Source organism: Dioscorea cayenensis, chromosome 2, assembly GCF_009730915.1.
Source record: "Dioscorea cayenensis subsp. rotundata cultivar TDr96_F1 chromosome 2, TDr96_F1_v2_PseudoChromosome.rev07_lg8_w22 25.fasta, whole genome shotgun sequence".
In the NCBI taxonomy this organism is placed as follows: Eukaryota; Viridiplantae; Streptophyta; class Magnoliopsida; order Dioscoreales; family Dioscoreaceae; genus Dioscorea; species Dioscorea cayenensis.
In genome coordinates this window covers 22,880,749-22,907,993 of record NC_052472.1, presented here as the reverse complement: position 1 = coordinate 22,907,993, position 27,245 = coordinate 22,880,749, and the positions used below count along the sequence as shown (strand labels likewise).

The window sequence follows — 27,245 nt, the reverse complement described above, 5'->3', positions numbered from 1 at the left end:
GGATGTTGCATAATAATTAAAGATAGTATTAAATTTTTAAAAATTTAACATAAAAAAATCAACTGAGTTATTAAACTATCTCTTTTTTTACCGTATATTTTTTTAAAACTATAAATATTACTTTCTTCATTTATATAACTTAGAAAAATTTAAAGATGGATAAAATTAATAAATAAATAAATATTATTTTAATATTATAAATGAAATAAGTTTTTATTTATAATACACTAAAACCTAATGTGCATTTTGTATGATATTATGAGATTATGAGATTATGATCTTTATATATTTCATATTAATCCATCTTATATAATAAATTTTTATAGTAATTAAACTTCGATCAACCATTTGTAAAAAAACTAGGAAAAAAACAAAAAAAGTGATTGGTAAGCCCCACCGTTTATTTATGCAATGGATAAATAGTTGACCTCTTATTAAATTAAATAAATGTACTTGATGGTATATAATACACCCAGAATTAGCCTAGGTGTAAGGATTTATCAAGTATGACTGAGGCATTTCCTTTTCCATGTGGGAAGGAAACTAGAGTTGCATGTTTTGCACTTCTCATATTTATTTTTATAAATTAATTATAAAAGAAAAATTATTTTATTCAAACATGCACATGCAGTTGGCTTGTAAAATTCGGGATAATTTTTTTTATAGGTCAATTAACCATGATACTATTTTATTTTAATAACTGAACTTCAATTTGCATGTTCACTCATCTTCAATTTTATTTCACCCAACAATCACCCAATTGATTTGAGAACCAAATAACTAATGTAATAGTTAAAAAATCTTCAAATTTGTTGATATGTACAATTCAAATAAAACGACTAATGTGCCACAAAGAAATTGACACAATTTTTCCACCTGCCACAAACTATATAGCGCCTAAATCAATCGGATGAATACCCAGTGAAATAAAATTAAAGCTGAATAATCATTTTGATGCAATTTGAACTTCGATTACTAAAATAAAAGAAAATCATAGTTAAACCACCTATGGAAAAAATTAACAGCCAAAACCATTTGTTGGGAACTTCAATAATGAATTGGTAAGCATTTCCATCAAAACCAGATTTCGCACATCAATAATGCAGAATAGAATGCACATTGAAGGTTTCCTGGAGGCTTGCTTATAAATGGTGTTACAATTTTTGCTTTTCTGGAAATATACCTGCCAAAATAAGGATAGAGTCGGCAGAATAAGTGCAGATATTTCATCACTTAATGCAAATTCAGAGCAACACCATAACTCAAGACCGAAAAATTAGTCCTAACTAAGAATAAAGAATCCCAGGATTCTAAGTTACATATAACATCATCGAAATGTTAGAAAGGCATGGATTTGGTGCAAGATAACTCGGAAACATGCACAAAGTTGAAGGAATGTCCAGGAAGACAAGGGCAAGAAGGATGCACGCCGTCGTGCAAGAGCAGTTTAACCACGATGGATGTAATTGCTTGGATCATAAGCTACCTGTTAACAGGAAGTGCAACAGTTAGAACCACAAACCTACCAGAAGATGTACAATTGAACATTACATAAAAGTTTATAGATAGATATACTCTAAAACAGTTAAGATGATCATTATTATGTTAAGGCGAACATGAGGGAAAAAATTTTCATTAGAGGACAGATGGAAGCTATGTATTATTAACACAGAAATAATGAACACAACAGAAAATCATGTGCCTACCTAATATACAAAATGAAAATGTTGTCTCTGCCATCACTTTGCAAAACCTCAGTAATAGGTGCCATAATATGGTTGTTGAGGAACTGATGCTGGTGGCTGAGGAAAAGCTGCAGCAGCTGGCTGAGCATAGTTCTGTTGAGGGTAAATCTACAATGCATTAATTAATTATACATATATGTAAACGATAATAGGAAAAAAAAAATCATAATTACGGCGAGTGTGCAAAGAAAGAGTATTCTACATTGTAGTTCATTGCAAAGTTCACAAAAGCCCCTTCGAAACAAAAAAAAACAACCAGCAGATCCAAAATATAGAACAAGGTTGGCTATTTACACCAAGAACATCTCATCACTATAATCAAGACCATAGACATCACATGCAGTACCTATTTCATATGCACAGAGCAATTCTAGTAAAAAGGAGTTAAAATAAAATCTAATACCTGGGCTGGGTATGTTGATGGATAAGCACCGTATGCCGCACCCTGGGGAGCTGCAGCAGCTGGCATCTGTGGATGGGAATAGTTTGGGTAGCCACCATAAGCACTATATCCAGCCTGTAAACGGTAATATATATCAAACACAGGTACTGGAGAACTAAGAATTTCATTCAAAATAACCTCTAAACCACATCAGCAAGAACGTGATTAACTGGAGCATTTAACAAAATCTTGAAAATCTAAAAGGCAATCAATGGTTTAATCAGCAAAGCCAATGAGAAAACGTCATAATGGGGCACGAACATAAGAATCATACAAATTGTTATTCTCAGAGTTCTAAAAAAATATGAATATGAACATGATATGCTTCATGCAGGATTCGGATGGCCCATTGACATTAAAAGACCCCACATTCAAGAATAGGTAATAGCAGATAGTTTGTGCATGAAATAGAAATAGAATAAGCACAGGAAAAGCAACCATACACCGAAAGGTGAGCGTAATTTTCATCTTCACAACAGAAATATGCTTGATAGCAAAAAACAGTTCATCTGATTTCTCAAAAGGAAACAGCAAATAAGAGTTTGCTCGCCTGTGGGGCATATGCAGGATTCCACTGTTGTCCCTGTGCTTGTGCCTGTGATGTCTGGGGCCAAGCTTGAGCCTTTTGTCCATAACCAGCAGGCCACTGGGTCTGGGCATTCAGATAGGCGCCAGCTCCAGAATGTCCTGGTGAAGATGCGTTGGCATAGGTTTTAGCTATTTTAGCCCTATCTGAGGAGAGGAAATCATCTGCATGATGCTTTTTTGACACAGACAAACCCTTTTGCCGCAAAAAGAGCATTGAGTGTCGATTTTCAGCCTTTTTAATTGACTGTGCATCTCCAAATAGATCCAAAAACTGAAAAAATCATTGGAGTTAAAAAAAAATTCAAATCATTATAACAAAGCACAGCTCCCTATATAATTCTGCCCTAGGAATACTGAATTGAAAAGTCAGTGCTTAATACTGAATAAATTTGCAAGAGGCTAGAACCTTGCATGTTGAGGCCAAAACATGCAATTAGATGAAAAGGTCAGAGTCATTTTAACATTAGATACAACTACCTGGAAGTGTAGCACTCACTAAAATAAATGATTAAAAAATATCATTATTAGAAGTATGTACTTCCACCAAACAATATTTACAGCAAATAAAACTCAATACATCCTAGTGAAACTTACAAGCACATATGAAATGGTATATATATATATATCAGAAAAAAAAAAACCCAAGAGCAAACACTTTTTCAAATTATAGGCATATCAAACCATTACCAAGCCTTTCTGTATTTGTTTTGCCACGAGTAATGAGATAATTAGAATTGGCTAATTACAACATTTGTAAAATTAAACACAGGAAACAGGGACCACTCTGTCACAAAGTACTGCAAAAATTACCTCCAAATATATTGAAGACAACTCCTCTCTGTCAGAGGTGATTGCCAGGCTAGGGCTCTCAGGATTAGGAACAATATACTTTTCCACTAATGAATCCAAATATTCAACACGTTTTGGTGAAGGCTGAATTGATTCCAGATGGATAACAGCCTGCAAATAAAATTGAACAAATAAAACATAAGGAATCTATGGAATGGATGAAATCCTCTAGGAAAAAAAAGAAAAAGAAAAAGAAAAAAAGCACCTCAAGAAAATGTTTTGATAGTTGCACATTCTCATGAGCTCCAGCCAGAACTTCCCTTGCCTTTTCTGCATTGCCAGCAACCTGCAAGATAGCATTGAAAAAAAAAATATATATATATATAAAGATCATGCTGCTTGAATCTGAGGATCTGGAAAAGTTGAAAACATTCAGAATCAAATTCGTACGTAGTATTGCCGTGTGAATGAGCTAAATAAATAAATCAATCAATCAATTAATAAATGATACAGCAAAGCTTATAAAAATAAACAGTAATAAGAATAAACTTATTAACCAATAAACTTTTCGGCAAACTTTAACTACCGTATTGAATAGTCACATGCAGAAGATGTAATTAAAAAACAAAAAACTTTAGTACTATAGTAACCTAAAAATAATAATGATCAACCTACCAGAAATAAAAATCTTGAATATTGCACAAGTAACATTGGCAATATTTGGGAATGTTCTTTTGCCTGTTCTGCTGCAATAATTTCCTCATAAACAGCAGCAGCAGCTTCTTTAAAACCCTGGAAAATTAGCAGAAGTTAGATATAGCAACTTACACATTATGTAGAATTCAACAAATCATTTAAATTCTTACCAATCTATATTCCATATTTGCATGCTTCACAATAGCCTCCAAGTAACAAGGTGAAATTTCAGTGTAAACAACCTGGTATTCTGCACGGGCTCCAGCAATATCTCCGCTGTATTCCTTAAATCTGGCAGCAAAAAGATGAATTTCTGGTTGCCTCTGCCAAACACAACCAAAGTGATGCATTAACATAATTAAAAGAAAGCATCCTCATTAACAGAACAAATACCAACAAAACAAATATAGTAATTACCACTTCATGTTACTTAAAATGATTTCAGAAAAGTCTTTACTGTCAAAGAACTTTATGTTGACTAATATATGTGGAAAAAGTAGCACGCTGGAAACTGAGCCTTGCTTATGATAGATATCTGAGTAAAAATCACTTGCTTTCATAGATATTCCAAAAAATAATAGCGCAATGACTGTTAAAATATATATATAACACCCTCCTTGAACCAACTCGAACTCGAAAGATATTCATTCAAAATCAACAAAATCGACTTAGGGAACAATTTTGAGAAAATTCATATTGACTCAAGCATGAATAAAACAAATGTCAACTTAATATTGCTTGCCATAAACATTCCAATTTTATAGATGTCTTTGAATTAACAACAACGAAGCATACCTTTACAAAGACTTGGGTAGCGCGAGCAAGAGCATTATTTGCAAGCTCCATGCTTCCACTGGCTTCCATGCATAAGACATACCGAATCCAATATTCTGGATAGCTGGCGCAGGCAATTAGGCATCTTTCATATAACTTAACAACCTGAAACAATATAGTGATATCAAAAGAAGAAACAGGACAATGATTTATTTGAAGTTGGAAAAAGATGATATTTCCACAAAAAAAAGTGCCCAAGTAGTACTCCGGTGGCTGATCAGGGAGGCCCCTCTATGGAGGGAGGGACCATCCTTGCTTTATAGATAGATGTATAAGTGGATAAGCAATAACCAAACACCTGCATATATGAGATTCGAATCTTAAGAACAAACGCAATTACTAACACATCATGAACCCAGAATGTCCAGTGACAAATGAGGGTTTGTAGTACTTAGCCTCAAAGAAACAGAACAGTTAGCCCATGCTTTATCCTCACTTCAATATCCCATTTTACAAAGTAGCTTCAGTGAACGCTTTAGCCATTAAAGCATATTATGCAGCCAATGACTCAACTGTCAGTTCATAACCATTCCAGGCAGAATTGCAAAAGCATTATCAAATTTTAGATTTATTAAAAATTCCTATCAAATCTTGAAAAGAAACTTAGCAAGTACCTTGTTAAAGTCATCTCCTCTTTCAATAAAATCCAGATAGTTGTGCCAGTTATCAAGCTCTGGATCATCAAGAGGCCTGACATGAAAGTAAGGCCGTCTAATAGCTGTTTCAAAATCAACGATCTTAGAATCGAACTCTTTAGCTTTTTTATACATCTCTTCCCTAATTGCAATATACTTCTCCAACTCCTCTGCTTCTGTTAAACCTGCACTTACAAGTTTAGAAGATTGATCTAGACCATCAGGACGAACCTCGCCCTCCACTCCTTTGGTGTCAGCCTCAACAGATGCAGACAACATGGTAGCTTCCTCAGGAGTTAGAATTTCAGATAATGGATGACTAGCAGCCAAATCCTTAAAACTGAGAAAATCAACAATAACATCAGATATTAAAACCAATTAATACAAAACCATTATCCAAGAAACTTTCAACAGTGAAAATTTAAAGGCAAACAAAAAAAATAAAAATAAAATACAAGCAAAACAAGAAATTAAGATGGCAACACTTCAGTCCATCTATACAACCATCTAAACATCATATGGAGCTAATAAAAGCACTTACTAGCTATGTCTTACAAAGTATTATCTTTACCAAAAAAAAAATCATCAAAGAGCTTGTTTATGCACATTCACCACATAGAAGCGATACCAATGAAAACTTAAAAGGCAACATTAAAAATCACAAGCGATAAATTGCTCCAGAAAGCTATTTATTCTATAGGGCAATCACCGGTAAACGATGGAGTAAATCTGGAAGATTAATTCGTCCATCATAAGTTGAAAGCAAAAACTCTATACAGTATTGGGGAACTAGAATAAAAAGAATAGTTGAAAAATCACCAGTTATAATAGCGGTCCAGCTGTTGTATAGGATGCTCCAATATTCTGGTGTAAATTAGTGCCAGATTACTCCATGCCTGGTGTGACTCTTCATACCTAATGTACTCATCCCACAGTGGGTATGACAGATAGTCTGTGCCAACATATGCTAGTCCTCTTTCAAAAAGCCTGAAAAACAATTAAACATGAAAAGAAGTTATGGCAAAAGCCTAGCCATCAAGAGTAGCATTTTGAATCCACACATGAAAAGGTGACGATCACAGGACACTTCCAAAGTTAGACCCAAATACACTTCATTTACCTTCCTGAAACAATCATACTAGGTCCCTGGAATGGAGGAGAAAAGAACCATCTTAGGCCATAACAGAGCATGACCTTCTCAGCAGCATATTGGATATTGGTGCACCATGATAGCCTCAAGAGTATCAAAGTAAAAGTAGCAGTGATTCATGAACTACATGACTACTACCGAACCCTTTGAAGAAGAAAAACGCAAGGGGTACAATGAGGGCAAAAATGATGCAATTATATACTAGTAAAATACAAATTAACCAAAAATGATAGAAATTCTTGGGTCTGCACACTAGAAAAATAGTAATTTCTTATGTGCATTCCCAGCAAACCTTTTTTTCGCCATACATGGTGTATCACTGTTGCAGGCATGTCAGAATAAGGTTAGCAGTAAACCATCACAACTAGCTTCTTATCACAAAAAACAAAATGCACCTATTAATAAGAAAAATAGGAACAATGAGAAACAAAAGATGATGGATTATACCTTCGTATAACATCTGGATCTTCATATGTTGACATTGTAAAAACACAATAATGCAACCAAATGTCCACAGAATATGTCACCGCCAAGACAGCGCGTTCATACACCTCAATAACCTTGTCAACACTGTCTAAACGTCCCTCATGATCAGCATACTTCTTCCAATAGCCAAAACACAAGGGGAATTCCACTAAAAATGCATCATAAACTTTCCGAATCTTCCCAATGTTATTCTGCAAAAAATTTAAAAAAAAAAGGCAGAGAAAGTGAAGTCAATTAAGTTGCACACATGAACATACAAATGATGTAAAACGACAAGGATTTTAATGAGCTAAGACAGGACCACATTTGAGACTGTATGTATAAAATTGTATTGTTATTAAACCTGCTAACATGATAGCTTTAGTATTGAATTTTTTATCAATTTGCACAACAACCAGATAAGATGGCTACTGCATTCAACACACACACGCACGCAAACCTCCTTTTCAATCAACAGTCATTCAAATTAAAAATTTCTTCACAAAATACAGCCTACAAAGTCAAATTATACGTTGGAAACATTGAAATGAGATATTCAAATACAGACAGGATTGTTTTAAAGAGCTATCACACAGCACAAAGCACAAATATATGATACCCACAAGAGAAGAAGCTTAAACATGTAAGAAAAAGTTAATTAACTCATTAAAATAAGGAAAATATGACTTTTGATCTTACTCTAAAAATTTATGTTCAACAATTTTAAAATGAACATAAAACATTAAAAATCAACTAAGATGATACCTCAGCAACTTTTTCCGTTTCTTCAATGAGGGCTGTCCACGAATTGAAGTCTAGACAATTAACCCTCACCAAATTCCATAACCTTTCCTCCTCTGGTGAGAGCACTATTAGAAAAGACAATAAATGTAAGTTAGAAAAGCAAATGCGGACCATAAAATCTAAAAAAAGGATGACCAAGACACACAGTACCAGCAAAAAAGATACAATAAAATCAAACCAAAACACCAAACAACTAGAGATAATTTTTGGAAAAAAAATCTCCATCACAAAAAAACATTTTGCAATTAAGGGTGAATAAAAAAAATAAAAGCACTACCATCATCAAAATTCTCCTGAGCAACAGGGCCACCAATTTCATTTTCTACACTTCCATTTTCAGTAACTGCAGTGGACTGGTAACCGGCCATTTCACTCGAACCTCCGTTAACAGATTCATAGCCTACTGCATGCGCTGACACATCCATTGCATTTTCATGTACGGGATTTTCACTGACATCAGGAACTGTGTCATCAGGCTTGGATTCAAGCGCCACAACATGAGCTGACTCTTGTGACGCAGCACTCAAATTTGTGCTAGGCAGATGCCCATCAGCAGCATCTGAGCCACCACCCGAGACATAAACTGCAGACGAAGCGGGCTGCTCAACATCAACAGCAACACTGGTTGCATAAGTGCCACTATCAGGAATAGAGGCTGAAGCATCCATAGTGTATTCACAAGGAAGAATGCCTGTGATAGATAAACAGTCATCATGGATGCTTGCCCACATATGATTGACAATTTATGATAAATTATGACCACTATGAAAAAAAAAATGAATAATCTAACACAATTGTTACCATAATGCAAATATAATTGTAAAGCATTCACCATTACTCAAACATACCACGCTACCAACACAATAATCTTAAGGAACCCACACATGTTTGAGAATCATGATGCTTTTATATTTATACGAGTTTGATTACCTAAAAATTGTGCACAATCATTGCAAAGGATTCCAATCCCATTTCAATTACACAAACCTAACTTGATCAACATCATCAAAATCACAGCACCTAAAGCGGTTCCCCATATTCCAAAATCAAGAAAAATAAATAAATTCCAAAAGACATACACAAACAATTCCGATCACAAAGAAAACTCTAAATAACTCAAAAATTCAACAACAAAAAAAAAACTAATAAACCTAACAACATCACACGCCAAAACCCTAATTCTACATCCGCAAGGAAAAAATTAAACAATTCTGACAATATGAATGGAATTAAAAACGATGATTTGGCGAATTTGAATGGGAAAAGGGACTACCTGCGCGCAAGATTGGAGCGAAAGCGTGGCCGATCGGAGGCGGATTAGGGTTTCGTTAGGGTTAACAGTGAAAGGATCGGAAGAAGTGGGCAGTGAAACGAGCGTTTTGGGGTATTTATGGGACCACGAGGCGTTCAGAACCTCCGCGAACACGATCACTTGGTCGGGTTTGCAAAAGTTTCGGATTCGGGTTCGTGGGTTTGATCCGTTATGGGTATCCGGATTCGGGTTTGCTAAGCGTTGGGATTCGGATTCGGATTCGCTAAGCTTTTCGGATTCGGGTTCATGGGTGTAATCCGTTACTTGGATCTGAATCCGAACTTTTCTAGCAAACTTGTTAATATAATAATATAGTTTCAAATTTTGATTCTCCATTTCTCCTTGAATAATAATAATAATAATAATAATAATAAATTATTATATGAAACAAATGTGAGATTTTTAAAAAAAAGAAAAAAAAAATTTCTTCCCTTTTTATTTTCCTCAGTGTGGCATTGTTGTGCTTTTATCTTTTTTTTTTTTAAGCTTTTTTTAAGAGTGTTTTCAACATTTTTGGTTTTTTTTTCTTTGTTTTGTCTTCCTCTGTTTTTTTTTTTTTGTGATTATGTGTAATATTTATGATTTTCTTTTTTTATTTGATATTGTTTATTTATTTAAAAAATAAATAAAATATGCAACTTTGGATTAATTCCTCGAATTGCAACGCATTTAAACTTTTTTTATATATATATTGGAGAAAGTAAATATCACACATAATATAAAATGAAAAATTATTTTTTAAAAAATGGATAAATCACATTCATTAAAAAAATTAAAAAGAGTATAAAGATTTCTAAAAAATTGAAAGAACATTAGAGATCGAAAAAATGAGTACATAAAAAACAGTATACTAGAAATAGAGACTGACAACAAAACACACTAGAATGTCTTAAGAAAATAAAAAATAAAAAGAAAGGAAAAGGAAGAAAAAAAAAGACACTGCAATGAATGAAAGAAATTCACAAAGAATATTCTCTCCATTTTTTTCATCATACTCCTAGTTTGCCAATAGAGGGAGTAAGTTATTTGGTGAGTAAAATGTAAGAATTTTTTTTTATATATATTTAATACTTTAAAGAAGTTAGATGTTTTTTTATTTTTATTCTTATTTTTTTTGTTTATTTTAAAATAAATGTGGACAAACCATTTGATCGAAATTTTCAACATTTGAGTTTGGAGAAAAAAATGAAACACCAACAATCTTATTATTAAAACGGTGTGTTTTTAATCGTTCATCGTGCAATGATTTTATTGTGAAACTAACATACATGAAAATTTTCACCTATAAAATGATAATATTTAAAAAAAAATAGCTTATTGTCTTTATGAGTAAACTATGAATTTCTCTCATCATATCATTATTAAATTAAATGTTATGAGATTCCTCTGCCAATGAGTATTTTAAATAATGACATAAATGGACATATTTGGATCTTCACATGAGAAAGTTCTTATTACACCAAATACTCATGAGCTTGAGATAAGTATTTTAAACAAAGTTAGTGTTTTGTTTTTATAATTTTTGATTTATAGAATTTAAGATAATTCACTTGTTCTTATTTCCAACATTAGAACAAGTTCATAGATAAATTTCACATTTTTTCACATCCCAAAAAGTATCAAAACACATTGAATCTATTTCTCATATCTCATTTTAACAATTATTCAATTTAACAAGTAAATAGTGGGTAATCTTGCCATTTATAGAAGGGAATATTCAATGATTGTTTTATTTTTATTTAATTTCAGTAAATGCAAAAATCTATTGAGGTCAAAGAATTGTGGGAAATAAACATTAAACAATTTGTTTTTTTTTCTCTATTTTTAAATTAAAATCATGGTTTATTAATTTAGAAAAAAACAATAATTCTTATTTAAAAATTTTACAATGTCTGTTTATATACACATAATTTTCAATACATAAAAGACCACCAATTAATTACATATATCCAATTTTTTAAAAAGAAAATTATCACAAAAGGACATGCAATCCATTTATCACCTTTGCAAAACTAATTTAATTAATAACCAATTTCTAGAAAATTCTCATAATTAAAAATTAATTAACAAAAAACCCAGAGATTTAGTCAAATCTCACCGGCATGAATTTGAATGGAAATCCACTGACGCTTCTAAAAAACAAATGTAATTTTTTAAATTTTTTATTTTGAAAGATAACAAATGACCACGTATTTATTTAAACAAAATTTAATAAATAAATATATACTAATTTTGATTCCACCACTGCTTGACTCATGACTTGAATGGAATTTAATAAATAAATAAATAAATAAATAAACCGCATATTTCAATGGAAACTTTGCTGCTTTCCAAACACAAAAGAAAGTCGTAATATTTCAATTTATTTTTTTTTAATTATATATATATTTATATAAATATTTTTTTATATTTATTATATGTATATATTAATTATTATTTCTCAAATTGGAAAGCGAAAATGCCAATTAATTATATTTTTTTATTTATTATATATATATATATATTAATTATTATTTCTCAAATTGGAAAGCGAAAATGCCAAATAAGAGAGAAAGAAAGGTCGGTCCTTTCGCCACAATCTCCAAACACCGCTATAAACCCCCACTCTCTCCTTCATCCACTGCGCATCGCGTCCATCTTCTTCATCTCCAGAGTGTTTCAGGCATGGCAGGAGGATTGGTGACTGTGTGGGAGTGTTTATCTTCTTTTTTATGATCAATAATCACAAGGTTAGCCCCAAGATTCATTCTTTTTGGTGTTATATTTCAATCGATGATCCAAAGCTTGATTTTTTTTTTGTTTTTCTCGTTTGTAGGATTTGTGAGGCAAGGTTTGCTCTCTTTGATTCAATTTATTTTTTCTGGGGTTTCCTTTTGCAATCACTGTTCTGGTTGTTTTCTTCTTGAATTTGTTTGGTTGATTTAGGCGGAAAGATAGTGTTTTGGATTTTTTTCCAAAATTTTCAGTGTTTTCTCTTTTTTGCAATTATTATTATTATTTTTTTATTTGTTTGATCAATTTAACAAGGTAAGAAAACCAAATTAGATTAGTGTTATTCGTCACTATTGGGTACATGCTACATGGATTGCGTCAAAATTCAATATATTCCCCTCTTTTTAGGTTTTTTTGGTTGATTTCATAAGTAAACAAAAGTTATCTAGAATATATAAGCTTTGTTTCAGAGTATATAACTTAAGTTTTTCTCAACATATCAAACCTTTTTCCCTCTCTATTGCAATCACTTCATAAAGGAGCTGTCTTTTAATTTTTCAATTTCCTGACCAGCTCACGAAGGTGAGCTAATCCATCAAAAAATGTTTATCCTTTGTATTCATTATATGCCACATGTTTTGCCCCAAATTTTTGTCCATTTATCTTCTTATTATAATTGATGTTTATAAATGTTTTTCTGTTTTTGTTTCGGGTTTCGATCAATTCAAGAAGGTAAAGACTAAAGGGTACCTATAAACCAGTGTGTTTTTTCTTCAGGTTGCTAATCCGAGCAACAATTTCTGCCCAACAATGTCGGCCTTTTTCCTTTGCGTAACAAACACTGTTTATGCTGGAGTTGCTCTATTTTATTCCAAGGCTTCTTTTATCAAATTATGAAGGTAATCAAACATCTCAGAAGTGTGTTTTATTGTAATATTAAAATACACACCTCAAGGCTTGGCCAGAACTTCAATATTTTCCTCTGCATTGTAAATAATCCTCATGAAAGAGTTCCTTCTTTGATTCTTCTGAGTAACATGTCTGTTTTGTCAAAAGTACATGTCCGTTTTGTGTTAATAAGAATAGAATGTTGTTTTTTATCATACATTGCCTGCTTCTAGAAAACCTTCTAAACATATTGGCTCTGGCCATATCTCTTGTTTTTTTATCTCTTGCTGTTTCCTTCTAACATGTCTGTTTTGTCAAAAGTACATGTCTGTTTTGTGTTAATAAGAATAGAATGTTGTTTTATATCATACATTGCCTGCTTCTAGAAAACCTTCTAAACACATTGACTCTGGCCATATCTCTTGCTGTTTCGGCTAAATGATGATTTAGATTTATCTCTTAAAATCACCACGATGTAGTTTGTCAGTCATTAATGAATCTGAAGGCCAAACAATATGATCTCCTTTTTTGTCTTTTGTCGCCTTCCTTTTTGTTCTGTTGTAAATCATGTTGTTCTTTCATCATCCATTGTTCACTTCTAGAAGGCCTTATAAACTTACTAACTTGGTTGGTTCCTTGCTGTTTCCACAAAAATATGATTTGGATTTATCTTGTAATTTCACCTCCATTCAATCAGTCATTTAATGAAACTGAAATCCAAACATCTTCTCTTTTTATTTCTTTTGTCGGCTCCATAAATCCTGTTCTTTCATTATCCATTGTCTACTTTGGGAAACCTTCTAAACTTAATGACTTTTGCTAGGTTTCTTGTAGTTTTGCAGAAATCATGATTTAAATTTATCTCTTAATATCACCTCCATGCAGTTGAGTCATTGTTGAAACTGAAAGCCTATCAGTGCTTCTTCACAGTCTTTTGCGTGAAATTAGGGATTTCCTTTTTTTTAATTCACAGTGAAGGATCAATTTGAAAAGGTCTAAAGTATTAGGTGTAGCAACCCTTTTTTTCCTTTATGTCCTTGAAGAATTTGAAATTGAAGCATAATCATTTTATTTGAAGTCTTCAGATTTAGAAACATAAATTGATCATTCTGAATTTGCATATGGCATTTGGAACTGGCAACACTGCAACTATGTAGTGTTATAATTAATTTAACCCGTCTTGCAGACAAATATGGAGTTTATCTCTGTTTGGCAAAGATTAAGGCATGGTCTTGGGTGATGAGTTTCTGGTCATTGGCAGTATCGCAACAATAAAACTTTGGATGGCTATGAAATCTTTTGCTGCATATAGATCTGTTAGGTTTTTTTTTTCAGCATAGGTTTTTGACAAAGGAATGGAAAACCATTGAATTTTGAATTGCATTCTTGTGCCTTTCCTACAGTTGATAACTTATGGAACTCAAATCGGAAGTTTCTTTGTTTTGAGGTTCAGCAGCCTTCGTGTGAAATCAGCAATTCTGGGATCTGCTTATGTGGTCAATCTCTGCTTCTTGATATATTAGAAACTGACTACCACTAAAATCCCATGACGACAGAGCCTGCAATTGTGGACATTAGTTCTGATGAGGAGGATTTTGATAGCTTTGATGGAGCATGCAAATCCAATTATGACTTCATCTCAAAGATCCTCGGTTGTGTTGATCATGTTGTTGCAAGGCAATCTGATGACCTCATAGTCCTGGATGAGTTTTCTTCAGCTCCAGTAATCAAGGAGAGAAATTCTTCTTCTGCAAGATTAGCAGATCCCCCAACTGGAGGCTCTGATGATGACTGCTTAGTTCTGGAATCTGACCCACATAAACTAGTCTCAGTAACCAATGAAAAGGCAGATGGAGATGAATCAGAAGAGCTGCTTGTGGTTGGAGAAACAGGGCAGGTATGACCTCTCTTTATATTTTCTCTTTAATTAGTTCTGATATTTCAGCATATATAGATATATATTGTTTTATCTGAAATTAACTTTGTCAATTAGTAGGTATTCTTATCACAATAATTTGAAACTTTACAAAACCTCGGTTGTAATGCTTCATGAAATTATAGCTGTTATAGCAACTGTAAATTTTGCTTTTTCCTTTTTGGGTGAAATACAGTAATACTGATTGCATTCCTGAACTCTTTTAATTGTTGCAGGTAGCTTGCAGGGATTATCCTCATTCAAGGCATTTATGCGCTAGGTTTCCCTTCAGCATCACTTCTCATGAAAGTCATTGTAGCTTGGTTAGATGCTCAATCATATAATTTTATTACCCTTTTTGTGCTGGCTATTCATCGCTAGCCACATCTTCGACTTCTTCACATTTCTTTGATTTTCTGCCACAGTGATTGTGATTCTTTGAATGCAGTGCCATTGTTATGTGTGTGACTCACCTGCCCCTTGTGAATACTGGGGAAATGGGCTTTTGAGCAGTGATCATTGCCACTCGACAGATAAAGAAGCAAGGTGGATAGATGAAAGAAAGTCTTTCAAGCTAAGGAGCACCCAAAACCAAAATTCACAAAGTCAGGGTACCCACAAACAAAATCCACAAAGTCAGTCGAATCCTGGCCTATCAAAGGTTGTTCATCCTCAAAGCATGCAATCAACTCGCAGTTCCAACTCGATTCCAAGAAGAAGCTATGGCAACCTAGCTCCAAGAAGAAACCAGCACAACTCCCTCCTGAGGTCAATCCCGTATTCCAATTCCCCTCTTCAGGCTTGCTCAACAACCAGCATTGCTATGTCAACACCGCTAAGTGAAACAAATCAAGGGCTGCGGACAGTTACTGTTCCCTTCAGCCAACCTACAACCATGTGGCAGATGGCACCTATCCAAAGAGAGAAGCGCTCAGCTACCCCTCCGATTATGCAAGCATACTCGAGGTCTAAAAAATCTCGGACTGCTGGGAATGATTCTTTAGGCATTGCATGCTCTCTCCAACAGCAATCCAGTGTTGCCATCTGTGGTTCGACATGCATTGCGGCAAATGAGAAAACAAAGTTTGCTGCAACTGTATCAGGGAAGGACGATTCCATGCTTTACTGGCGGGAGATACTTGCAAAGGTTGCTTCTCAACTCGAAGTGTCTGTCAGTGATACTGAAATATCTACAACCAATGGTCAACCACAAGATGGTTCTTCCCACCCTTCAGATTTTGCCAACAACTTACTGTTACCTCAACAAAATGCAATGCAGAACATTACTGATTCTTGCCAACATGCGGCTCCTGAAAATATCACGCTAACGGTTGAGCCAAGTTCGTTAGGTATCGGTTGCAGCTATTCGTTTGGTGAATTTGTTTGTGATTCTGACCCAGTGACTGTAAAAGAACCAAGCCCTCCACCTAACAATGTGTCAGCTCCCGGAAAGCCTCATTTAGGAAATGTTTTTGCTGCTTTGGACGATATTACACCGGACCCTGCAGTAGACATCGATCCTCTCTCTTTGTTTAATGCTGGAGACATTGCGTGGGATTGCTTGGGAGAGCTGTAGTTTATCTTGTCATTCAGCCTTTTTTTTTTCTTTCATGCATGTTTCTTATCTGTTCAAGAGAAACAGAAAGTTTTATAGGCCAAAGTTAGATGTTTTGGCTTTGTATAAATTCCTGGAGAGCTGATTCAGGGACTGCATCTGTAACAGCAATGAATTAAAATGTTGAGAAAGGCAATAGAGTTGCAGTTAGTGATTTATGTCTTTCAGTGTTTTTCCAGAAATGTTCATTCTTTGAAGAGTGGTCATGTTGGTGTATTGTTCTTTCATTATTTTCAATTGATCAAATTAGTGTTGTTATTCAAGAAAAACAGAAGGTAAGATTGCACACATTACTATGCATTAATTATTATCTCAGCTCTAATATATATGGATTGGTTAACATCACTAATCCCACTTCTGGGGTTAGAAATGAAACAACAGCCGTTAGATGGGTGATCTAATGACTGCTGTGGAGACGTCCTTAGATTCATTTTCTAGGGACGTTGTGTGAGCATATTTTTTTACAGAGGAGCACGTATGAAAACTCGCTTAAATCGTCGGGGAACGTACACAAGCCTTAGTGGAGCTAGTGGGGACGGGGCCCGCGCACATATGGGCGTGACCACCCGGATCACCACCACTCACGTCTCCCGAAATGTCTTTGCAGGGAATCGACTCTCAGCACTCGGTGAAGAAACTTTATCGTGACCGATATCAAATGCAGTTTATTGGGTGTGAAAACATATTGGCTATATATATATTTGTGAAATGTGAACAAGCCACATGTCAGTGATGTGCATATGGTCATGGATTGATCATCTAGCACTTGCATTCTCAACCAGGGCATGAGGAGATTTTGTCTTTGAGTTCTGCAGCTGCAACCTGTGACTTATTATCACTAATGTTTTTTCATCGAGTTTTGAACTCGAGATTTTTAAATGTCTGAGTCTTTGATTTTCACGGTGGGATCAAATACAATGAGGCTACAAGTCCTTTGGTCTAAAATATCATCTAATTAAAGGGGGAAAAATTGAGTCACATACACATCATTTTGCTTTATTTCTTAATCCATATTTTATATATATTAATTGTATGCCATAAAATGTAATTTATTTTATGAATAAAATAACCTCATAATTATTAATTAGAGGTATATTCACGACTTAAAAACAAAAATACTAATTTACTGAATATATAGTTATTATTATTATTATTATTATTATTATTATAGTAAAGGCAAAGGATTTGGATTCGGGAGGACAAGTGCCTTATTGGATCCGCATCATACCCGAAACCCGTTAACACTTAAACGGGTTCGGATTTTGGTGGTTGGAAACCCTACCCGTTAAGAGCTGCCGCAAAACCCCGGCATCTCCCTCTCCCGCCGTTCTTTGTCTTGCTCTCCCGGACGCCATGGCCGGCGAGAAGCCCTCGACGGCGGAGCACGAGAAGACGATGAAGAGCAAGAAGGGGAGAGTAACTCGCTCCTCTGTGTCGTCCAAATCGTCCCGGAAGGATTCTCTCAAGTGGGGTAATGCTCTCAAGGCCGATGACGATCCGTTCGCTCTCTTCGCCGGAGGGGAAGAAGGAGGTAGGATTTTTTATCACCTGATGCACTTGATTCGAGCTTTAGAGTTGATGTTTTTGTAATTTCTGGTGATATTCTGAGTAGGATTTTTATCGCTTGAGGAGATTGATGAGTCGGAGTATGGATTCATTGGTGGAGCTACGGAGCTTGTGGGCGATGAGTTTGAGCGTCCGGTTTCTAGGAAGTTGAGGAAACGGAAGAGGAAAAGTGTGGATGAGGACTTGGGAGGTGAGGGAGGAGAAGAGAGGAAGGAGGAGGATGGGAAGAGTAAGAAGAAGAGGAAAAAGAAGAAGCAAAAGAAGAAGGAGAGCTCGTCGAAGGGGAGCGAAGAGAGCAAAGAAGGTCTTGTTGAAGGAACGGTCCAAGGTTCTTTATTTTCTTTCATGTTTATTTTTTTCGCCGGAAAAACTGGAACTTTGCAATGTGATAGAGACAATTATTTTTATACTTTAGAACAAGATACTCGTTTGATCTGGTTTTGTGATATAGAGATGAATTTGGGACTGTAGCTTGTTGTTTATATTGGATATCATATTTACTGAGTTAATTGTGATGCAAATGCTTTTGGTCACTTGAATCTTGATATATTGAATGTGATTAAAATACAATAATTTTCAACTCAATTTATTTCAGAATGAGTAGGAGTAGCAAAAAAATTCATTCTATGGAACTTTTAAAGCTCACATCATACTCGAGATTTTTCTTTTTCTTTTTTTCCTTTCGAAAGAAAATTCAGGGAAATGTAATCTGTTAACATCATGACTCACAATGTCTCTATGATCTTTATCTGTTTTCACAGATATTGTTCCAGTGGTTCTTGATGCACCCATGGATAATGATGTGAAGGAAGATACTAAAGATGATTTGCTTCTTGCGGAGGATGAATTTTATGCATGGAAAGAACTTAGACTTCATCCTTTGCTCATGAAATCAATTCATCACCTTAGATTTAAAGAACCTACACCTATACAGAAAGCTTGCATCCCTGCTGCAGCCCATCAGGGAAAGGTGTAATTCTTATCATTGTTTTATGTGTAGAATATGTTAAGAAAAACTCAGCATACTGTTTTGTCTGCGTAATTTCAAGCTCTTGCTTTCTCATGTACTCCTTAAACGTTATTTTGATTAATTTATTTTGTGCTAAGGCATAGGATGAATTATTTGCTCCTTCCCTTCTCTTTATATCTTACTCAGCTTTAGTCTTAATTTGATTTGTGTTCTCTGTAACCTACCCAAATTAGCTTGATCTATATTATTGATATTTTGATTATAATAACTAATAGTTCCACATTTGCTAATTTGATAATTATGGATTTGATTATATAAGTCTGACTCTGTTATCTTATCAACTTAAAGTTTTTTGGCTGAGTTGAGAATGTTCGGTTTGCATTTGACATGATACTGTTAGAGAAACCAATAGTTCTACTTAAGTTAATTTAGGGGCATTCCTTATGGAGGGAGTGGTCTGTTGTGGGAAAGTGGAGGAAGTATCACTTCTCTGAAGTGGGGGAAATGATGTCATTTTCAATACTAATGACGTTTATTTGTCAAAAAGTTAGAATGGGGCTGGAGAATTCAGGTGTTTGGTAGAGTTCTATTATGTTTAAAAATGGCGTTGGAAGTGAAGGAAGTGGGTATTTATAAGGTGTCTCACTTCCCCCACTTTAGTAAAAAAAATTACTAAAGTGGGTTTTGACCACTTCAGTCTGAAGTAAGACTGAAGTAAAGAAAGTGTCACTTTCTCCACTTCAGGACAAAAAAAACATCAAAAGGGGGATGACAGATAACTTCTCTCCCCTTCCCCAAAATGAACGTCCCTTTAGTAAATATGAATTTGAACATATAAGCCGAGGGCTCCTTACTATCAGTTTAAACGTTTTTTTTTTATTGAATTAAGTGTAGAAATTATGTTTGGTTTGCATCTAACAATGTCTTTACTAGGCATTTTTCATTGTTGCTAATTTTGGGTGCTTTAATTGTGCTCCCCATTAGGATGTAATTGGTGCTGCAGAGACAGGTTCCGGAAAAACTCTTGCTTTTGGGCTGCCTATTCTTCAACGCCTTCTTGAAGAGCGTGAGAAGGCTGCCCGATTTATTGAGGGAGAAGTAAAAGCTGCTGAGGAAGTTATAAGGGGAGGTCCTCTTCGGGCTCTTATTGTTACACCAACTAGGGAGCTCGCCTTGCAGGTAGATTTTGCTTCCTTAAAGCCTTTGAGGATTTGTTTGGTCAGTTTAGTTTTCATGTACTTAAAGACTAGGAGTAACAGGTTGTGTGACAATGGTTTTCGTCTTTCATTTCTTATCTTAAATTATGTGTTTAACTCTTTGTACTCTTTTAATTATGGAATTTAGAAGATGCTTATATTTTGATATATTAAAAATGATTTATCTGGAGGAGGCAGTATATTAAACATGAACCATATGAGTTCTCAATCAGACAAAGAGTTACTACTGTTTTAAGCCATGCCTTGTAAAACATAAAAAACAATGGGAGATATCTCATTTTGATATATAAGCAATTCTGAACATGCTGGTTTTGCCTTATTATTGTGACTTAACATCTGCTTGCTAGTGGTCAGGCTAATGGTAAATCTTATTGCAGGTCTCTGATCATCTTAAATCAGCTGCAAGATTTACACATTTTCAAGTTCTTCCTATTGTTGGTGGTATGTCTACTGAAAAGCAGGAAAGACTTTTAAAAAGAAGACCAGAAATAATTGTTGGAACCCCAGGAAGGTTATGGGAGCTCATGTCAAGAGGAGATGTACACCTTGTCGAGGTCTGTTGCAGTTGGTAATATTGCCTACAATGATATAATTGTTAATTTTTTTACTGTTGAAAATGACTTTTGAATGACATGTGATTTAGATAAAGCTATCAAAGTACACAAGAAAGCAAATGAAAGGTTGCACTTAACTTATACTAGTTGTCATCCATTTTAGTTTTGCCATTGAATTATCTCATTTACCTTGCTTTTGCTTCTGTTTGATTATAAATCATTGTGTGTCATCTTTTTGATTGAGCCAATGTGTTACATAATGAAGTGGAAGTGTGGTCTGTAATTATTACAAAGAAATGATTAATGTGTTGAGAAGAATCGCAATATACAGGTCTAGTGTTTTTATCTGTAGATGATGTGGCCATTACAGTATGTATGTAACAATTAACTCTTACTTGTAGTTTCGAGGAGATATTGGATTGATCCATTCTGTTTCTTTGAGAAAATATTGAACTGCTTGTGATAACTTTACATGATTAATCAGTCATATCTTTTGCTGTAGAACCTAATTGGAACTCATATTTCCATTGCAGTTGCACTCGCTATCCTTCTTTGTGCTGGATGAGGCTGATCGAATGATTGAGCATGGCCATTTTCATGAGTTACAGTCTATCATTGACATGCTTCCAACATCTAGCACCTCTGCTGATTCAAGCTCTCTGTGCAAAACTATTCCAAGTGTTCAGCGGAAGAAACGGCAAACATTTGTCTTCTCAGCCACAATATCTTTATCAGATAATTTTCGCAAGAAACTAAAGCGTGGCTTGACTGCTCCCAAAACAGCTACAACTGGTGGGCTTAGTTCAATAGAAACACTGTCAGAGCGAGCTGGAATGAGAGCCGATGCTGCAATTGTTGATTTGACAAATGCTTCTATTATGGCTGACAAACTTGAAGAGTCATTTATTGAGTATTCCTCACCCTTTTTATCCTTACTTCAATCATATTTGCAATGATTTGTTATGTTTTTCATTTATTTGTTGTGCTGAGTATTGTTGGAATTCTATCCTTTTCGTGTTATATTAATTATCTCCTTAGTTTTGACTTCTATTTCCGGGTTAGGATTGCTCATGTCTGACATGCTTTGTAAGAACATTCCTGATGTTTCTTATTTCTCTCTCCTTTTGTTCGAGAAAAATGTAAAATTTGAATTTTCAGATATTTCTACATGAGATGCTGTTTAAAGTTCTTTCAGGCTAACTTTTCTTTTTCTAGCTAATAAGCTTTCCTTTTTCTAATCAGAATTTGTGCAGAGACTTATGTACCATGATGCATCATCATTTTGAATCATTTTCTTACTTGGTGCACAATGTGAACTGTGGCTGTTCCCACCTTGCAGGTGCAATGAAGATGATAAAGAGGCCTATCTCTATTATATTCTAAGTGTTCATGGCCATGGTAGGACTATTGTTTTCTGTACATCAATTGCAGCTTTACGGCGCATTTCTTCTATTATGAACATTCTTGGCATCAAAGCCTGGAGCCTTCATGCTCAAATGCAACAAAGGGCTCGCTTAAAGGTATGTATTGTGGGTGCATGTGGGATCCAAATCTGCTTTCAACAATCTTCAGTCCTGAAGGGTCACCATTATCATTTATCATAATTTTCTTCATTGCTCATCCGTTGTCAGGCAATGGATCGTTTTCGTGGGAATGAAAACGCAGTTCTGATTGCTACTGATGTTGCTGCAAGAGGTCTTGATTTTCCTGGCATACGGACTGTTGTTCATTATCAGTTGCCCCATTCAGCTGAAGTAAGTTGAGATTCTGTGGTAACAGACTCCATATGCTTGGATCATTGATCTTATTATTTTATTATTTTCATTGTAGGTTTATATACACAGAAGTGGCAGGACTGCACGTGCTTCCGCTGATGGCTGCTCTATTGCATTGATTTCTCCTAATGATAAAACAAAGTTTTCTACGCTTTGTAGATCATTATCCAAGGTGCTCTTCATTGCTTGGGTCTTGGAAATGTTGATATAATGACAACAGAGTCACATGATTTTTTTCCTTCTAATTTCAAATTTGCAACTTCTGAACTAGTATTGGAAAATCTTATCATAGTTTGTTGGCTTATGTTCAAGATAGTTCTGAGATGCAGATGAACTCACATTGTTAATTAGTAATTATGAATTCAAAATTTAGATCTGGCCAAAGCAGAATGCTTGTAAATCGCTGTTGTGGTTTTCATTCTTCCTATTTGTTGCTGCTTCACCGTCTTTTATCATTCCTCAGTACATTATAGTGATCTTTTTGCTTACTTGCAGGAAAGCCTTAAATGTTTTCCGGTAGATAACTCTTACATGCCTGAAGTAATGAAACGTCTTTCTCTTGCACGGCAAATTGACAAAATTTCGCGGAATAACTCCCAGGTAGTTTAAATTTTTAGTATTTTACTGTCAAAGAACATTTTTTTGGTAGTTTCTTCCAGCACTGTTCCAATGTATTCTTAAAAGTGTTAAATGATTGTTGAAGCATGGAGTACAACTTTCTCAGTGAAACATTTTAGAGTAGAAATAGTTGGATTGATTAACAAATGTGCTGTTCTGTCATCTGACTCATCCATTATTTTGTAATCCAATCATATATATGCTTCTTTCGTAACGCCATCCAGGAGACTGCAAAGAAGAGGTATGAACGGGTTGCTGAATCTGTAGGGTTGGATTTAGAGGAAGATGGAAGTGAGGATGAAAGAGTGCATGCTCATAAACAAAAGAAACTCAGCTCTGCTCATTTAAAGAAGTTGCAGCAGGTTCTTTTTCTCATTTTGGACCCTTACTTTTTATTAGAGTTTGAGGTTGTATGTAAGAATAATATTAGATAAACTATGGATACTTGGTTATCATCAAATCAGTTTCCTTTAGTTGTTCATGACCCACATTAATTACTTCCATATGATATTATGATGTTTTAAACTGCAGGAGCTCAACGATCACCTGTCAAAACCTCTACAACCAAAATCATTCTCGTACCGCTTTTTGGCTGGGGTAGGCTTTTCTACTTTCTTTTATTGCCTTTTTCTAGTTCGGAAGTCATCTTTTTGTTGGGACTTTGTGGACTCTGGTTTTTGACTGGGATAGACTCATTTTATCTGTTTACTTAGATCAATTTGTCTCAATCATTAGCTACGGAAGGAAATAAAAAAGCTTTTAAAGTTTGCACTGTTTAGCATTTTACTTGCTTTCACAAAATACAATTGGAAGAGCAGTTTTTTTTTCTTTCTAACACCATTTTATTTTGTTATTTTTGTTAATAATTTTCCACAATATACATTGAAATATTGACATAGGGGTCAAGGTCTTGTGAATTTAATTTTCATTCATTAATCAAATATCCAAGAAATATTGACATAAGGATATCAAATGAATGCTGTGAAGGATTTCAAGACAGAGGCACAATTAGCACATTCTTTTCTTTCACTTTTTGGCTGAAACCATTCCAAATGTCTAGTTGAGTAGTAGAAATCATTGAGTGAGTGGATGGTTAGCATTAAAAAAAATTAAAATAAAAAATTTATAAAATTTTAGAAAGAAAAAAGCCTTTAGGAGATGGGGATTGCTTAGGTTATCACCATAGGTGCTATTTGGTAGGAGAGAATGAGATCAAATGGAATGAAACGAGCATTCCAACGTAAAACACTCATTCTCATCTTTGGTGCTTACTATAAAGTGAGACCGAGAATCATAACTCCATTTCTATGGCTGGGAATGACCATTTTTTATAAAATAAAATAAAAATTCAAGTGTTTGGATGTAAACATGGTATCACAACCTTAGTACCTTTCTCATGTTAAAATTTTTAATGATAATATAATTGTTTATTTGCATTCCCAGGCCGGTATTTCTCCTCTTCTTCAGAAGCAACTGGAAGAATTGTCAAAGAAGCCCCCGGTTAGCAAGACAAATTCAAAGGAGAAGCGACCTGGACTTGTGGTCATAGGCCAGGATTGCCTCGAACCACTTCAGGCCCTTCGAACTTCTGGCCGTGAGGTATGCCATTGTTGATTCCTAATGAAACATTTTTTTACTGCTTTTCTGCGGTCAATCATCGGACCTTGATATTATTATGTTCTTGTTATTTATGAGAAACTGAGTTACAAAAGTCAACCGACAAATTGAAATCCAACACATGCATGCCATAAATATTATTAACAAAACATACACATTTCCTATTTAGAATCATCTGTTAAAAATGGTTTCCTGTGACATGATGCATGATAGAATGATCAATCCTGACATTGCCTTGGTGAACATTCTGATATTAAACTTCTATAATCATCTGCCAGATACATGTTCCTAGTAGTGTATTACCTTCATTTACTTCTCATTTTTTTTCGGTTTTTGTTCTGAACTTCATTCGATTTCGCCAGGTTTCTGTTACCGGTGAAAAAGCAAGAGAAATGCGAAAGACAGCTGAGAATTTAAAAAGAAAACGTCGAGAGGAGAAAAAGAGTATATCCACTTTCCTCATTTTTCCGCTTGTGTTTGCAAGTTTATTTTGTTATTAACTCAAATGCTCGTCTTTCCATCTAAACTTCGATTTCTATCATTCGACAGGTGCTCGCGAGCAACGTAGGAAGAAAAACAAAAGTCAAAAGGAGGCAATGAAATGAAACCATTTATTACACAATTTTGGAGAAATCTTTCTGAACAAAGAGCAAGATTGTCATATACTTCTGTTCTGAGCTTTCAATACTGCATCTGAGAGGGTGGGAATTGAAGACTTTTTTTTTTTTAACTTAAAATGATCTTTGTTTATGTTCTGCTGATCAATAAATCTTTGTATTTCTTCTGTCAAGAACTGAGAAAACATAATTATTCATTGTAATCCTCCTGTCAATCAAATGTAATGACAAGTATGCCCCTATGATTTCCTGCATGATAGAAAAAATATATGTTGCTTGAAATTTGTATTCAGGTTTTAAAGCTTCATTATTGTTTTGAAATTCATTGACACTTAAAATATTTCTTCTACTTGGTCATGAATTAAATTCTATATGCCTATACTGTTGTGAACTATTTTCCGCTTTTTAAGCTTATGAGCAATTATTGAAGTACTCTGTGTGACACATAATTATCGTGTTAATGACAGTTTGGTCTATTGGTATTAAATTTTTTGTGTAAGATATCATTTTATGTAGAGTAAGAACACGTGTTGTTGAATTTGCAGTTGTTTTGCACATATATGTCGGTTTCATATAGTTTGTGCAGGTTGAGGGTATTGAGTTTGTAATTGTGTTTTACGCATTTACCCAACACGGGATTGTCCACATTTGTTTTAAAAAAATAAAAATGCAATTGCAGTGGTTCCAAAATTTATGTTGCCATTGCTCCTTTCTCTCTCAATTAATAGTGAGAAATATATATGTAGATATTTACCAAACTTCAACTCAAACAAGTTTAAAAAACCCCAATGAGAAATTACGCTTTTATTTTAATCTAAAATGGTTTTAGTTTAATTTATTGAATGACGTTTTTCATCTTAAAATTATTTTAGTTTAATTTAATCTTAAATGAGTTTAGCTTTGCCACTGACTCACTAATGTGTGCTATCTATAAAGTATAAAATTTGTTAACTTTTAAGTTTTTATTCAAAGAGTTTTCACTTATTACCCCCTAGAAAATACTAAAATTACTTTCCACTCACTTAGGGGTTAACAAATAACTTTTATTATTTTTTAATTAATATATATCAATCAGTGTTAATGGCAGAAGTCAACTAAGGGCTGTCCTGTGTTTCACACTGTGAGGACTGTCATTTAATTTTCTCACCAGTGTGTAATGTATAAACTGACAAATTTGTCCTCTTGTGTTTTTATTATTATCTTATTTTGTTTAATGCCTTGTGGTCCTTGTTGCCTTGTCATTATTGGTTTCAGAGCTTTCCTACATAATGACATAACTTTGATTTTATAAACCAAAAATTCAAGCACCATACTTTAAATGAAGCTGACCATATATCAAACATTATTCATAAGGGTAGTTATCACACACTACGTGTCTAAATTTCTTATCTATAACGACTGTAAATCCTCTTTTCTGATAAATAATAGTGGAAATTGCCAAAAACACCTTGTAAGTTTCGTAATATCGCTAAAAACACCCCGTTAGTTTTGACTCCTCAAAAACCCCTTCCTTTGAATTCAATGATTTTTTTAAACCCCCAAACATCTAATAGTGATTGATAGAATTAATTTGGAATTTTTTGGACGAAATTGTCCCTTGCGTGGAAAGTTATGGCAAGTGTGACAGGATTTGACTATAATGCCCTTGGGTGCAATGAGTTTCTATTTAAAAACTGAAGTCTCTATTTAAAAATATGAGGTGATGAGGTTCCGTTTTAAAA

At 34.4% G+C, this 27,245-nt stretch overlaps 3 protein-coding genes across 11 annotated transcripts; 2 read left to right on the top strand and 1 right to left on the bottom strand.

Annotated features, from left to right (window-relative positions):
- Positions 1–1,068: 1,068 nt before the first annotated feature.
- LOC120270911 (pre-mRNA-processing factor 39) lies at positions 1,069–9,548 on the bottom strand. Of its 3 annotated transcripts, none has more exons than XM_039277993.1 (15): positions 9,422–9,548; positions 8,426–8,839; positions 8,110–8,213; positions 7,327–7,556; positions 6,549–6,716; positions 5,709–6,069; positions 5,056–5,199; positions 4,431–4,583; positions 4,240–4,356; positions 3,830–3,910; positions 3,586–3,735; positions 2,738–3,046; positions 2,149–2,262; positions 1,707–1,853; positions 1,069–1,486 (listed from the first exon to the last, which is right to left on the bottom strand). In XM_039277993.1, the coding sequence occupies exons 2-14, from the start codon at positions 8,814–8,816 to the stop codon at positions 1,755–1,757; spliced, it is 2,421 nt and encodes an 806-aa protein (XP_039133927.1). In that variant the 5' UTR covers positions 8,817–8,839; positions 9,422–9,548; the 3' UTR covers positions 1,069–1,486; positions 1,707–1,754. The 3 variants fall into 3 exon arrangements, with proteins under 3 accessions (XP_039133927.1, XP_039133935.1, XP_039133939.1); XM_039278001.1 differs by having other exon boundaries at positions 1,707–1,838; XM_039278005.1 differs by lacking the exons at positions 7,327–7,556; positions 8,110–8,213; positions 8,426–8,839; positions 9,422–9,548 and adding an exon at positions 6,850–7,320.
- A 2,458-nt stretch (positions 9,549–12,006) lies between these two features.
- On the top strand, positions 12,007–16,754 carry LOC120277673. Of its 6 annotated transcripts, none has more exons than XM_039284540.1 (6): positions 12,007–12,189; positions 12,276–12,285; positions 12,950–13,071; positions 14,617–14,957; positions 15,212–15,298; positions 15,424–16,754. In XM_039284540.1, the coding sequence occupies exons 3-6, from the start codon at positions 13,020–13,022 to the stop codon at positions 16,549–16,551; spliced, it is 1,608 nt and encodes a 535-aa protein (XP_039140474.1). In that variant the 5' UTR covers positions 12,007–12,189; positions 12,276–12,285; positions 12,950–13,019; the 3' UTR covers positions 16,552–16,754. The 6 variants fall into 6 exon arrangements, with proteins under 6 accessions (XP_039140474.1, XP_039140468.1, XP_039140463.1 ...); XM_039284534.1 differs by having other exon boundaries at positions 12,276–12,290; XM_039284529.1 differs by lacking the exon at positions 12,276–12,285.
- A 1,148-nt stretch (positions 16,755–17,902) lies between these two features.
- LOC120277162 (DEAD-box ATP-dependent RNA helicase 13) lies at positions 17,903–25,816 on the top strand. 2 transcript variants are annotated; one of them, XM_039283920.1, is made up of 15 exons: positions 17,903–18,121; positions 18,203–18,472; positions 18,918–19,126; positions 20,111–20,305; positions 20,721–20,897; positions 21,431–21,807; positions 22,237–22,417; positions 22,529–22,651; positions 22,728–22,844; positions 23,168–23,272; positions 23,515–23,652; positions 23,822–23,887; positions 24,734–24,889; positions 25,270–25,351; positions 25,457–25,816. In XM_039283920.1, exons 1-15 carry the CDS (start codon positions 17,944–17,946, stop codon positions 25,510–25,512), a joined length of 2,430 nt encoding a protein of 809 aa, XP_039139854.1. In that variant the 5' UTR covers positions 17,903–17,943; the 3' UTR covers positions 25,513–25,816. The 2 variants fall into 2 exon arrangements, with proteins under 2 accessions (XP_039139854.1, XP_039139848.1); XM_039283914.1 differs by having other exon boundaries at positions 18,203–18,484.
- Positions 25,817–27,245: the final 1,429 nt, after the last annotated feature.